Below are 15,880 nucleotides of genomic sequence, written 5' to 3'. Positions count from 1 at the left end.
ATTCTTTATAAAATTTCTTATTATGATATAGTTATTTGTTCACAAAGTTTATTTAATATACACGGTGCAATCACAAATGTGATGATATTTTACTGCCTGTTAAATCACTTTAGTTAACAGTAGATGTGTTTGCGTTGGTACACCAAATATTTCGCCTATATAAACCTTAACCATCCATACATCAATAAACGTAAATCCCAGTAATATCCAGTAGATAATCTGCAGTATTTACTAAGGCTGAAAGCGTTAATATTGGTCAAGACGCAGCGGTAGGCACGGAGGCTCTATTTAGTCGCGCGGCAAATTGTCCATCGGAGGAAATCGGCGAGTCGTGCCGTGACTGCCCGAAACTGGGCTAAAAGCCCCGCATCCATTCCCGGGGTAATTTTTCACGGAAAACTGTCCGCGGACAGGCTACCGGTTAAACGAGTTTACGAACGTTTTAAAATCCGCTTCACATTTCGCAAATTTTCGGAGCTTTATACGGTTAAATTGCGCCGAGACCAAGCATCTCTGCAAGTCGCCGATGGCTTCGTGACAATCTTTATGGCTGCTGCTCGTTTTGTTATATAGACAGACAAATAATGAAATTATTTTCGGGTTTTTTATATAATGCCACAGTATTAAAACTGACAAGACATACGGACGCTTTTGGTTACTAAAATGGTTGTGTAATTCACCTAGGACTTATTAATACTCATTAATTATGTAATATAAATCTACGTTTCTCAGTAAAAAACTTAGCTACGTTTCTTAGTAATAGATCTAAATTTCTTAGTAAAAAATTAAGCTTTAAGTATTCAACAATACTCGTTTATAAAAACGCATACACTACATACAAAACTTGACTCCCATTTTCAATAATTACGGTAGAAAACATTTCTTTATTCATCTTAAACGCAACAAACCTCTATGGATCAATCGAGCTATCTTAAAGTGCATTTCAGACGTTCGACAATATCGAAGGCGAAGGGTGACGCGCCGCATAGCAATGTGCTGTTAGCTAAACCCAAGTACACTTTTTTTTTTTCAAACGCGATATTTCGATACACTCGCGTTTTGATGTCTGGTTGTCTATTGTTCGCATCATTGTGGGTAGATTCTTTGTTGACTGACGCTTGGTGTTATGAGATTTTGCATCGTTTGTAGCGCGGTTTCCTATTCAGTTCGTGTGTGAATATATTTATAGAATATACATGATGTATAGTGAGTTTGCTTATATTCTCTTTGTAGTTGAGCTCAAATAATAAAGGAATAAGAATGGTTAGGGTTTTTTTGTATTGGTAAGTGCTATGTTATTCACAATATTTAATATTATCTAATTAAATATACACGTATAATCATGCGTTTTAACTAACCATAATAAAACAGGATATTGACTATAAGCAGTAGTATAACAAGATCATAAATATTACAGCAGAACCGTCATAGCTGTGTGGTTTTTACACATGAGTAATATTTAATAAATTAAAAACATTCGACTTATCAGCAACCAGCACTTGAAATTTCTGTTTTTTAATTAATTCAATAATAACATCAGAACGATGAAATAAAGTTTCAATCAAACGAAACTACAGTTTTCATCAAACATTATTTTAATTCTATTTTCGTCTTCATATAAGTTTATTTGAGCAAAGTTTATACTTTTCATTAAAGCATTTATCTGTGCTTTTTCAGTTTAATATCAATGAGATTTTTAGTACATCGAACTAGTATACATACTGACTGCTCTCTAAGACAATGATTTCGGTTAATTTAATCAATGATCACTTCTAATGATTCGACCTGTCTAACCATTCCTATAGCCAAATAGGAAACAAGGTACTTCACACTACAATCCCCCCACTCCCCTCCGCTACCCTCACCGCTGTAGAACCTTGTTTTAATTACGCAACACACGCCCCCCCTGTTGGCGCCCACTACGCAAATCTATTCATTAACTCATTTACGTTTTTAATGCTGTCTGGCGCGGTGTGTTAACAGTTGCTGAGTTAAGCCACGCTGGTTGTATTGTTTTCATGATGTCATATAATAGGTAATATTGAGAATTTTTGCACATACTTTAATTGTTCGTCAATATTCTATGAATGTGGTTGATTAATAGAGGGAATCATCTTTATATATGAGACATGATGACCATCATTTTTATTGATGTTAAAACAATAAAACTGTGAAAAGTAAATTAAATATTCTGTTAATCAAGGCATATATCAGATCGGTAGTCTCCTTATCAACCATGTACCTACCTATATGTTGAACTTTCTTACATAAGTTTATAAAAAAGCCGTAATACTTCGAATTTCTTTTTATTAATCGCCTTCAAATATCGCATGACGGATTCTTTATTATATATTATTTTTAATGTAACAGTATATTTTCCTTTCACGTTTTTCTACGTGCAAATAGATGAAAAACGTGAGAATGTAACATCAAAACACAATCCCATCCCGCATCATAACTTACGGCCGGCTCATGAAAGTTTAAAACTCAATGAATGTTACAACACGCACAGGCGCAGTTTCCGCGGCGCTATCTATCATAGTGGAGCAGCTTGCAGCCACCAGGAGCTGGGGACTTCAACCGTCGGCTTATAAACTACTTTTTTAAGTAAAAGTCGTTTAATTAAGTACTAAATAGCATTGTTAAGTGTTTAGATAATGTAATTTATTGGCTTCAAAAATTTGCCTTTGTTTAGATAAATAGATTATTTAGATTGAGAATAATATTCTAACGAATATTGCTTAAAACACCTGTTTAGCTTACATTCTGGTATTCCAGTAACGTAAATAGGTAACATAATCTTAATTATATATAAGATGTGTATGTATACATGCAAAGTATATTAGATACTCAGTCCATACAATTCCTACCCCCAAGTTAATGATTTCCTAAAGAAATTGGTGCAGAAATTGCTTCGTGAGAGAGCCGAGAACATCCCGGGGCGAAACGGTACACGGAGTGAAATACAAATCCACGTTTGCATAAACAGGCCAGTCAGCATGTGGCGAGATAAATATTTCTTTGAAAGCACGAAACACCCAGAATATTTTTATTTCGAGCGAATGAGCTTGAGTCTTCCGAAAGCATTGTGGGGAGTGCGGGGAGCGGGTAGCGGGCAGCGGGGGGGCGGACTTGGGAACAACGCACAAAGAAAATGCGGAGAAAACTTTCATAAAGAACAAGCCTAGCCTACTTATTTGTTGTGTGCTATCGTGACAATTAAAACTGTAATTTAATCACTTATATCAAACATGATTACAATACATAATCTTAGATCAATATATAGCGTTTCGATAACCCTGTGAAGTGTTATAGATGTGTGATTTACAAATTCGCGTGTCTATTTTAAGTATATAATCAACGAACCACATAAATCATACCTAAATTGTATTGCCGTCAATAATGTTATCAACAGCTCCTACTAGATCGTGCAGCGCAGGTCTTAGTACATAACTCAAGTGTCGATTGTCGTAAGCCTATCGCAATTCAAAACCACTGCCTCTGTAAGGTGTCGCATAAATCACGGGAACCCACTGTCTCGTAAGGGGCTTGGGGAAAAATCGGTATGTAATGATTGTACGTTTGTCGTGTTTAAAAACACGCGAGTAGTTAGGAATGTGCGAGCCTTAAGTTAAATTGTATTTTATTTAGTAAGGGAATGAAGCTTTATAATATATTTTTATGCTACAAATTATGGAACGAATTTACTTATGAACAAAAAACAACAATTGTATAAATAATAATTTTAAATCTTCAATAGTAAACGCCAAAACTAAACACATCAAATCAAATATTAAGTGAAGCGAAATTAATTACATTTACATAACTAACATTGACGTCTAAATATAAACAGGGCAACATTATTAGCTCTCGAAATTATTGTATACTCTTCATATTATTACAATATTATATAAAATACGATGTTTCGCTAGTCTTGGAACGAGTTTTATGCCGTTATGAAGAATTTGATAATATTTGCAATGCTCCAAATATTTATTGCGCTGCGATACTGAAATATGTTTTATAACGGAGCTTTTATATTTCTGAATGTATATTTTTATACTCTCTGCTTACGTTTGTTATTCCGCACAAATGGATAGTTTATAATTATATTGTTACCGCTACTTTATCGAATATCGTTATCATTTGTTTCTATTATCTTATATCTTTAAACGAAAAATTCTTGTATATATATATATATATATATATATATAATTGGAATCTCGGAATCGGCTCCAACGATTTTCATGGAATTTAGTATATAGGGGGTTTCGGGGGCGATAAATCGATCTAGCTAGGAATCTTTTTTAGAAAATGTCATATTCGTGTTTTATCGACTTAAACTTACTTTTTTAACAAATAGGAGGCTCTTCCTGACATCTATTGACGAATAATAATACTATTTTTTGGCGAATAATTAAAGTCGCAGAATCCAGCAGATGGCGTTGTTGAGTAACGAAGTCAATGAGTGTTTGCTTTGAGGTTAGACTAATTGTTTATATTGTTTTGTGTCTTCTTAATGCACGTGTTCACTTAAAAATGCCTAAACGATCTTGGAAACTTCACGAAGTTAAACCGAGCAAAGCTCGGTCATCCAGCTACTTTGACTTATTTTTAATAACTTTAACAAATTAGCCTACTCCTAGGTTTTATGTTTCATAACAGCTCGAATAGAAAATACGTTGCTATACGAAACTAATCACTTAACTAATCCCAATATGTTATCCACGAGACTCTAGAAATCATGAAGCGTAAGTTCAGTGGTAGTAGTTACTAGTAATCATCCATAACCACCTTTACAACCATTAGGTCAACCTCAGAACCTTGGGCAACGATATATCTAAATCCCAAATCATTAGTAAACATGGCTGCGAATGGGGCGAGCTCACATCGGAGGCGGCTCGGTGTCGGAACGCAATTTGCACTAAATAAGGATATCGGTTAGCGTCATTATCCTCTCGCTCAAACGCTTAATGAGCCAGCCTTGGAACTGATTATGTACCTGCCATTATTGGAAACCTTTTGTAGTTTTAGATTGAACATTGGAATAATTACGTTCCGCTAGCGATAAGATGCGCGTCTCAGCCTCACCAAAACAAATCCGTCGATCAACATCTCTTTAAAGTATATCTTAATCATTAAAACAAGACATTCTGAAAAATAAAACATGAGATTGCTTAAAAGGCGAGCGAAATTATAATTTTCTGTCTCCAACAATACGACGGCCCAGTTTGGAAGCCGGTATCAAATATCCAATTAAACGATAATTATAAACAAAAATTGTTTGTCCACAGAAAACAATGAGAAGTTGCAGAGACGGGGCCTTCAGAATATCCACGGTGAGTAAAGTTTGGCTCGTTACCGACTGCGCTAATTAGAGTGTGCCGATGTGTGTGTGGCCCCTTACTTGTGTGGGTATTTACTTAGCGTTCACGCCCATTTATTACTTCATCAGTTACACGCGATTAATTGATAGAGAACTCAAACCCTCAACTCTATGACGGAATTATTTATTCCTCTGATATTAACATCCTATTTACCGAGCAACATATCATCTTCGTTGAATAATTTATCGCATTAAAGTCTCAATCTTTCATGAAATGGTGTAATTTCTAATTCAAGAAGTGTCTCGTTTTGGTAATAATATAAATAAGCTAAATGTAAGGCAGTCCGATATTACTATTGTATGCACGCGGCCGTGAAACGATAACCACGTCCAAATAGCTGCTACACACGCGGATGTTTCGCTGCCAGCGAACAAAACTATAATATATTTTGTAACAAAAACAAAAGCGCCACGTTGCGGCCATAAAAGCCGGTTTCCACGCCACTAACCCGTTCATAAATACGAGTCACGCCACACGTCACTGTGCGAGGAACTGCAAACTACCTTCAAACAACGCACGAAAAAACGACACATAACCGTGTCATTTCGAATCTGTATTCATGCGCCGCGCCTCTACGGCTTTGGAAATTGTAAAAAACGCCGCTGCTCGATCGTTGTGAGGTCACTTGCATCCCTTCGCCCTTTTGCTCTAATTGCACGTCTATGTGTCCTGTAACGAACGCTTTTTTAACTTTTAAACTCTTTGGACGCTCGGTTTTGCCAATTGTTTCGAAGTTCGTTTTCAGCTTTGTGAGGATGGAATGGAAATTTCACGCTTTAATAAATACATTTAAACACCCTCTCGTGTTCAGCTTCTCGAATCTTCGTCGATTTTTATTGAAAATCTAGTACTTTTTATTATTTAAATCATCATTCTTAAGGAGTAAACTGCATTAAGGTGCTAATAGCTTTGCACAATAAATTTACACCCCTCAGTTTCTTGCTCGGCTATAAATTTATTGTCAATCATACTTTACAAAATTGAATTTGTTAAGTCCCCTGTCCAAATTACGTTACGTTTACTACAATTTCTCAAAAATAAAACGATGTTTTTGTAGAGGGTTCAAAAAGAGGGTTTTGCTTGTATCCTACACAACCGTACAATTATTTAAAATTAGACAGAAAACAAAACGTATCGCATCGCAGTCGCGAACAAAGAAGTGAATCAACAAATTTTAATTACCATTCGAATTCTGGACTTCGGTAATTACCGTGTCAAAGTTAGTAAGCAGCCGCGTAATAAAATCGTCGTGGAGCGTAACCCATTACATTTAACTACGGGAAAACTAATTGAAGCTAGAGTTACGTTCCGAGCGAAATCGCAAACGGGAGGAACGGAGAAAATAAAAACGAGCGAGAACCGTCAGGAACAGAGGGAATATTGAAGGCAGAACGAGAAATAACTCATTACTCATAATTAGCCGCGTAAACTTAATTTGCTTCAAGTGATGTAGCCGGTACAAGCAATCTCGTTTAATTATACCATTGAATTATTGGTGCCTCGGAGTAATAATTCCGTTTGAGGCAGCCCCTTGCACTAGATTGCGAGCGCTTACCAGAATGAGGTTTCCCGTTCCAATGAGATTGGATAGTTTATGATTTGTCAAGATGAGAATAAGTGGTTTCCGACTAGCACTTCTGATAAATACGCTTCGAAGTATTGTGCGGCGTTAGCGGTTATGGGCGCGGTATTAATGATACTGGCCGGCGGATTGCGGCCATTCAGCGCTGGACCCACTCAATTATAGAGCTGACTTTTATATTGAAAACATTTTGTTTAAGATAACTTTTTATGCGCGACTTTACACCTCTGCAGTTTTGTGTGTTAAATATCACTTAAGATAATTGTTGCATGAAGCCTTCGCATCTCAGAAGATTTAGGAAATTCTTTTTGGCAAAATGTAATCCTTAAGTACGGAAAATACAAGCAAAAATAAAACAGATCGGTAATTCCCTATCGCGAATATGTCACGGCCTGTAACGTGAAGGCACACAAATGATTCATCATGACGCGACATGTTGGAGGCCGAGCCGAGCGGCGGGAAAATGCGATCAAACCGAAAACGAAGCGTTAATAGCCAACTAATGTGACAGCTAATTTCCTGAAAGAAACGCCCCACCTCCGAGGTTTTTATTGTCCCAATCGCGAGTCCCGTCACGAACGGACTCCCCTCAAGGGGTGCAGTCATCAAGCCTGAAAACTTGCGAATTAAAACGTGCTTAGATTCTTAGTGCAAAAGTTGGAATCGACGAGATTGTTCCTGCTAAGTTTTCGAATCCATTAATTTCTGGAGTCGCTTCTTCAGATGTCTTCCTTTTACCTATCGCTTAGGGCTTACGATAAAAGATTTTCTATTTCACTGATCTCGAGGCGGATTTAAATTACCGGCATATTTGGGCTATTCATTTACACTCCTCGAAGTTTTAAAAGGATTAATTAGTAAATTGGTTCGGCATTTGATGTTAATCATTTAATTGGCACCAATATTGACGCTTTTGAGAGCCTGTTTCAGCGCGAGCAGCCGAGCCGACTTGTTACTGGGTTTTAATTAGCGCTATTGATGGGTGGGGTACAAACTGCGGGGCGTGATGGAGTAACCATTGAAGCGAGCTCGCGAAGTGCGATTCCATCGAATCTCGTAAAACAGAACAGCTGAGGGTGCTCCAGCCGCCGCAGCCCTAAACAGAAGCGTTGAAACTAATTGGCGCCGAACCGGCTTTCAGTTTGCAGGCCGAGAGGTCTGCTAGTCACGTAGCTCTAACTTTCTAAGGATTCTAGTTTCTAAATGCACTTGGATCTATTTGAGATTTAAGTGTTAACTAGAAAATGCATCCAATACTATTGTTTGCTATCGATTGGTTATGCGTCTTTTGTAAATTATTCAGCCTTTATCTTTCTGAATATTCCTAGTTGATGCGGCATAATGGTGAACGTTGGCGACTGTTGCCGTCGTTTGGAAAGCTGATTACATACGGTAAAATGTTTATTAGGAATGACACATAAAGCACAAACGCAGATCGCGGTTATAAATTGCAAATCATTTCCCATTTGCGCCGGTGCCGATGGCCAATGTCGCTCGGAGTGTGATTCGCGTCACTTAGGAGAATCAGCTGTCACGTCGGCGGGAGCTAATCTGACACGCGTAAAAGTAAATTTTAGCCATTTTGTGACGCTCATCAATAACCGTTGTGACAGCTGCGCCATTTTTCATTTGACGCGTATTGTGAATGTAGAATTTGGGGAATCGTGCTAAATGTGTCGGCAGTGAAGTGAAAGTTTGTCAATACGTTTACTTATTCACGTTAAATGTTGTTATTGTCAGTTAACAATGTTATTGTATGCTAATTTACTTTAAAAAATAGTATTGTTCATTTTATTGCTAGATAATATTCTTTTTAAAACTGTTATTATTCCTTAGAAAATGTTCAATAAAAATGTGCAATAGCGTAAGCGTAATGAAGAAACGTTCTAAAATTTCCAACTTTTATTAAATGGTAAAATGCAATAGAGGGCATTAAAACTGCAGACCGCCCGTACGAATATGCAACTATTAACGTTTATCGTCAATTGCCGCTGTAACTCCACTTTATGCGGGTTCTGCGATACTAATGGCGTAATGGAAGTATGAGCAAAAATGTCTACGTTCAAAAGGTATTGTGGGCGCGCGGTAGATCATATTCCGGGCCATTTATCCGCAAATCAAGTTATTGCTCGCTTTACACAGCTCATTTGTGGGAATCGCAAATTTCTGAACGTCGGATAAAAAGATTAATGGTGTCGTTTTTGCATTTTAGTTTTACAATTTCGTACGATCAGTCATTTCGGCGAGTAAATGTGAGGACATTAATAAATTCCCCCATTCGAGTAAAGCTGTAACACAATTTTTCATTTGACAAACCCGCGGTTTTCTGCTTTCAGACCGTGAAGCAATATTTTAAAGTCCGCCGAGTTAATATATTTCCTTGGTTCTATGCGCCCCGTGTTATGGTTAAGGTTCTTAATAATGATGATATCCGAGAAACCATTTATTTATTTCTCGTGCTAGAGGGTGAGCTGTAATCATGTACAAATCTAGCAAAGCGAATCCGAATACCGAATATCTTGAGATAACACCAGACACAAATTTTGTCTATAAAGAATTTAAAGCATAGGCTTATAAGATTTGTATTAAATAACAAAAGATAGCGTGCATTTCGGGCGCAATAATTTGTTTTGTATTAAAACAGCTTTTGCACTACGTCTGTTTGTAAATTTTCACAAAGGGAAATCGAGTTAAACGTGTAACGCCGCGCGACGGAATACGGTTAATTCATTTATTTTGGTACATACAGTTTTGCATATCGCAAATTGAATTAAGTTCCCGGACTATGAACAACAGCGTTCCCGAAACGCGACTAACAATATCATCAAAACAATGCTTTTTATGAGATTTTTGGACACATATTATCGCTTTAACATTAGACCATTCATTTATTGTTACTCTGAATTTTTATTGATAGAATTACGCTTCAATACTTAGTTTTTAGTTTAGCGTTTGTCATCAGATAGTATAAAAAACCGAACTCTTAATGTTTTGCTAACGAAGTATCCCATCATCAGTGCTTGACCCGCAGATAGTATTTCGCAAAATTATCTGTATATAACCTGTAATGCTTGAACATTGTAAAAGTTTTATAAATATGTTACAGACAGATATGAGAGTAGAATATTTGAAGATAAATAAAACAATATTGTCTCATAAAACAAAACATTTAAATCTATTAAACGTATCACGTAAAAGATAAAAAATATCGTACCAAATGTTGTTTTAACCAGTACAATATTTAGCCAGTTCTCTCGTATTTATCTAAGTTGAAATAGAAATTATTAGGATCGGTCGCAAACACAACAGCAACCACAAAAACGTTATGTACGTACACGCGTAAACATATAGCTGTCTATTTTTTCGCAATAACTGTATTTTATCCTCAGATCTTTCTAGATTTGCTTGGATCAGTTTATCTTATTATGAGGTAGCATTTGCGGAACTTATTAGGACTATGTGTACTGAAATATATTGCACGTATGGAGAAACTTGGGCTCAGGGAGGTCTTTTTTAAAAATAACAACCTATAAACTGTAAACATATCCATTCTATCTATAATGTGGTACTGCGGAAGTTTGTTAGGATGGATGTATGTTTGTACGTTTGTATCTCTTTCAGGGGATCACTAATGAACGGATTTTGATGGTACTTGACAGAGATAATAATATAATTCTAGACCGATAACACTAATCTTCCACGTACACTAACATACATATAATGGTATATATATAAACAGTACTTCCCCAACCGCATGTGCATATAAAATGCCTGTATAAATTCGTCAACACGCCCCAACATTTATTATTCATTACCTTTCATAAGAATAAAACGTATAATACCCGACTGGCTATTAAATATTTGTCTAGCACATTAACAGTAATGTTGGAGCAATTTGAATTTAAAACAACAATCATTCCTCCCTCCGAGATACGTTTAAATTTTGATAGGATCTTTTATTTCCACGAGACGCGAGTAAAAGGCGCGCCAAAGAGGATTTCGTATTATTGTTCAGCGAACGAAGGTTTTATTGTATTTTGGTTTTACCATCGTTTATGTGCACTTCGATCTTTCGCTTATATTGTGTCATTCTATTACTTTAAACATCATAAATGATTTTTGTATATTGTCGTAAAAGTGGTTATTGACATGCTTATGTATATAAGCGTGTTTTATATCGGCGTCTGTGTGTTTGTGCGTGTGCGTGCGTGTGGGTGCGTGTGTACATGGGATTCTGATATCGACGGGTTATCCCTAATGACCCTTCGGCATACGGACCCCTATATATCTGATCGTATGAAACATGATACCATGTTAAACACTAACTAAATAACTAATTGACTTCATTAATCGGTTCTTCCTACACGCTATTTCCAATAAATTGAATACAAAAACACTGAATACATTAATCCTGTCTTTAGAACATACATAATAAACAGACATAAAAGCGGTTTCGTTCGGAGCCATTATATGTTGTGGCGTCTAAATAACGAAATAGTCCAATAAATTATCTTAATCACGAAAGCATTTATTTACATAACAATGGTTATTTTTCACGAGGCTGTTCAGGTTCCGTGCGTGCCCCTTATTAAATCGCTTCGCACGCGACGCGAGCGGGGCGAAGCGAGCGCTAATTGCGGGCGAGCTCCGATAACTAACACGGCACGAGTGCTTATTAATTCATGTTGTTTTCTTTCGGAGCTTTCGTTTTATTTGTCCTGTGTGCGTGGGTGTGGAATTTTCAATTACGGTAACAAAATATTATCGACACACACACACACACACACTTTACTAATTATAGATGTTCGATACAGATATCTATAATTAGATCGTTGTTATATAACAAATGAATTAAATTTAAATACCTGTTAGATTTTTTCAACAAACTCCAAACGACTATGTTTCTTTAGAATAACGTATAGGTACGTAAAAGGCATATACTTATGATATTTTTGATATATCTTAAGGCTAGATGTGTTACACAAAGTATTTCATCACGCCAATCATCAAAACGAAATTATGATCATTAAATCTCATTTAAGCGGTCGCAGGAAACAAGGTTAACGATGTAGCGTGGAACGGAATGCTTGGTCTCTCTCTTGTGATTGCACTCAACCTAGCTTTAATATCAAAATAATATGAAATCTTTATATGTAATTATATTTGAATGTTTGTTACTCAAAGTAGAAAAATAGATGATGGGTTCTATTTTAACAACCTATTTTGACAAAGGAATTACAAATGCCAAATTTGCTTAAATTTATCGAGTAAATTTATAAAACAATATATAAATGGCAAAAAATAGCCTAATCGGTATAACCCTTTTCGAGTTTTACGCTTAAAAAACACATTTGGCGGTTCACATTTATTTATATAGATGTAACGTAGAAACTCAGTGTCGTAAATGATATCAGTCAATTAAGTTTCTTTCAAATGGAAACCAGAATCGAGTTATTCAATAAACATATCACAACGATGTAGAGCTGTCTCTCTTATTTCATTGAATCGCATCTATTCATTAGTTGAAGTTAAAACACTGCAACTGACCGCTCAGTGCGGCTGCAGCCTCATTCACTTGGAGTGAGATATCAAATCGTAACCGCTATTAGCTGTATAATTGTGGAATTATTTATTAATTTAGCTAAAATAGCTTTTGTTTTGTGTAGAAAGTGCTTGATCATTGTGCTTGTTCGAGGTTTGTTTGTAGTGGAGCTTTATATCAATACTAGCTGCGCCCTGCGGTTTCACCCGCGTAAGTCCGTATCCCGTAGGTATAGCGGGATAAAAGTTGACTATATGTTATTCCTGTTGTTCAGCTATCTACGTACCAAATTTCATTGCAATCGGTTCAGTAGGTTTTGCGTGAAAGAGCAACATACGCACACACATCCTTGCAAACTTTCGCATTTATAATATTAGTAGGATTATTGATTCTTATCTTATATATTTATTATAACAATTACTCTTTATCGTAAATTGTAGTTGCGCTTGTATGCGTGTACGCTTAAACACGTATAAAATTAAGACGTAATGGAGCTAAATACTTTAAAATTCACGTGAAATTTATGATAATTTATCTTGTCATAAGTGACTTCATTATTCCTCTCTTAGCCACTAAGTATTAAGAATACATTCGAGAGACCAGATATCCGCATATCATGAATAAAATTCATAAGAAAAATCCAGCGATCCTACATTATGTAAATTAATTGAACAAAATTAATTATCTTGCAACAACTTATTAACGAGCGAAAGACTTCGACATGATAAAGGTCGTGGGAAATTGTCGATAAATTGACGTTCAAAAGGCTCAGGTTGCTTTTATTACGTCAGCGGCTGAGGGCTGGGACAGCAGAAAGTCACTGTTACTAGTAACCATGTAAAATAACAACAGTTATATCACTGTTCAAATGTTAAATTAGGACTGTTTCAATAAGGAAATATTTCATTCTTATTGTTTGAATATACCTACAATTTTCTACACGTTAAAAATATTACAATAAGTTATAGTTATTTCCACATGAAATCTATTAATGTCTGATATATCACAGTACGAGATTCACCTAATTTTAATTATCTATATTGTTATAATGTAGGTAGTAAAGTAATGTTACAGAATATTCAGTCTTTTCTTGTGTTTGATTTTACGCGAGTATTATACAGTTAGAAATTAAAGACTTTTAAACGATGGGAGACTGTGTCTCCCCGTGACCACGCACGCTGTAAAGTTTTCGAAACATCGGGTTAATAATAAAATGAATAAATCGCGTTAAAAATCCGTTAAAAAGTCTTTAATTTCTAAACAGAATATTCAATTACTGGCTGCTAATATAAGCATTTTTATTCGATCTTGATGTTATCATCAATAGCATAAAAGATTAAACAAAATACGTAGTATGGTATCAAAGTCACATCACAATAAACATGTTCGATCAAATAATAACAGGCGTTATTTGAAAACTAAAACAACTGTTATTATTTTTCCTAAACGTCCCAACGCCCAGCGACTCGTGTGTCGCAATAGGCTGTCGGTTATGGCTTCCGACGTCATTAGCTTGATTTATCGTTTTTGTTATAGCAAGATAACAGCGAAGCATTGAAAATTTATTTTTCCAACTCTTAGTTAAGCTTGTAATGTTGGTTTTATATGACCAATTACAAGTCAAATACATTTCAATAGAGTTACAAATAGAAACTTATATGGAATTTAAAAAAAAGTTTAATTAATAAGTATTATTTTTATCAGACATTTTGGGATTCCAAATATATCTATACAGTAATAGTCACACTGCTTGCCCTCACAACAGTTGAAAGTACCTACAGATATATATAATAATTGACCTTAATAAAAAGAGGCTAAAGTCTCACAACTATGGAAAAAAGGCATCAGCATATAAAATTTTTTATAATTGTGAAGGCAAATAAAGAAATTTTTATTTTTTTTTTTTTATTTTAAATTGAATCTAAATCCACAAAACATTATTTAAACTTGGTAAGGATAAACTGCAAGTTTTTGTAGTTTGTATTTAATCAAACCCCCGACCCAAATTCGTTTTCCCAAAAATGTTACATTTTCAATAAGTGACGTATAATATATTTTTGTAAAGTTTAATTAAAATCATTAGTTTTAACTTGAAAGAATAACATCCATACTGACACACTTTCGCGTTTATAACATTACTAGGATTGGTATAATTATCGTAGGCGCATCACTAGCGTGATCACAGCGACTTCCCCGCACTAAGTTCGATGTCGTAAAAGCGAAATAATGAGTTTTCTTATCCAAATGTCGTTGGCAGAACTTTGCATACGTCTACCATACACGCACTTGAATCAACAATTCACATTTAAATTGCTTATTTGAAGTTGCATATAAATTGTCTTTACGTTTTTATTGTGCCCGGAATTTGTTGTTAAAAATACATGTCTGTTTTTATATTACTGCAGGCTTCGTGATACAATCATTCAATAAGCAAGGATGCTCTTTAAATATATACACTCGTCTATTTATAACAAAACAAATAATTAAACCTTAATTAAGTAAAAGAAAACTTTAGAATATCGGAAACTCAAAATAAATAATATATATTATTTCTATTATACATTAATTGCACTTCGTAGGAAAAATACAGTTGTTTTGTAATATCTTTTTTTATTTATTAAAATATCATTTTTAATTAAAATTGTAAGTGATAACAGCCCCTCGTCCACTTTTCCTTCTCCCATATTTTTCTGTTATACGTACAATACTTTTGCAAAGGAAAAGACAAGAAAGCGAATCAAATCGAGATCTGTAAATATTTATGGATCTCTTGGACAAATAAGATGACTTCTCAATAGCTTATCAAAACTATAAATTTATTCTGAGTAACTCGATACAAAATTTGATCATCACTGTCTTAAAATAACAAGTTCACTGTTCACCCGGTCGAAACTCAACAAAGCCAAAAAACCAGTCTAATTGAGAACCTTTTCCTTTTTTGAGGTCGGTTAAAAAGTTAACGAAGTGTCAACGGATTCGGCGAAAAGCAAATTGTGCTTTTACGGCTCCTCTCTCATCCCAAACTCCTTTATTATCTACAGCCACTAAAACACTAAATGTTATATTTAAATACTCGGCGTAAAACTCTCCAGTCTAGACACTCAGATATTTAAATCTAATTGTTTTAAGTATTTGCTAAATAGCCAGCAAGTTCTCTGAAACTTTATAATTATTTCAAAGATATTTGTTAACTGCGCCAACTGTGGTATTTAATTATTTATGAATCTGTTCAGTTTGTCGGTACAACTTTTGGAGAATTAACGAATAACAGATTACCAGCAATTGGCCACTCTGTATGCAAATAATGCAGCGTTTTTCTAAATGTAAGAATAGGCTTTCGCCATCTACTTACCCATTTATCTGAATGAA

At 35.3% G+C, this 15,880-nt stretch overlaps 1 protein-coding gene across 4 annotated transcripts in view; it reads left to right on the top strand.

Annotated features, from left to right (window-relative positions):
* The window catches only part of LOC119839548 (toll-like receptor 6), a 190,495-nt gene that overhangs the window by 136,346 nt on the left and 38,269 nt on the right, over positions 1-15,880 (top strand). For all 4 annotated transcript variants that reach the window (XM_038365891.1, XM_038365881.1, XM_038365870.1 and 1 more), the window contains one exon: positions 5,295-5,339. In XM_038365891.1, the coding sequence (XP_038221819.1) occupies positions 5,295-5,339 (45 nt within the window). The remainder of the gene's footprint in view (positions 1-5,294; positions 5,340-15,880) is intronic.

This window comes from Zerene cesonia, chromosome 1 (genome assembly GCF_012273895.1).
Source record: "Zerene cesonia ecotype Mississippi chromosome 1, Zerene_cesonia_1.1, whole genome shotgun sequence".
NCBI classification, from domain to species: Eukaryota; Metazoa; Arthropoda; class Insecta; order Lepidoptera; family Pieridae; genus Zerene; species Zerene cesonia.
This window is presented reverse-complemented; position numbering and strand designations above follow the sequence as displayed.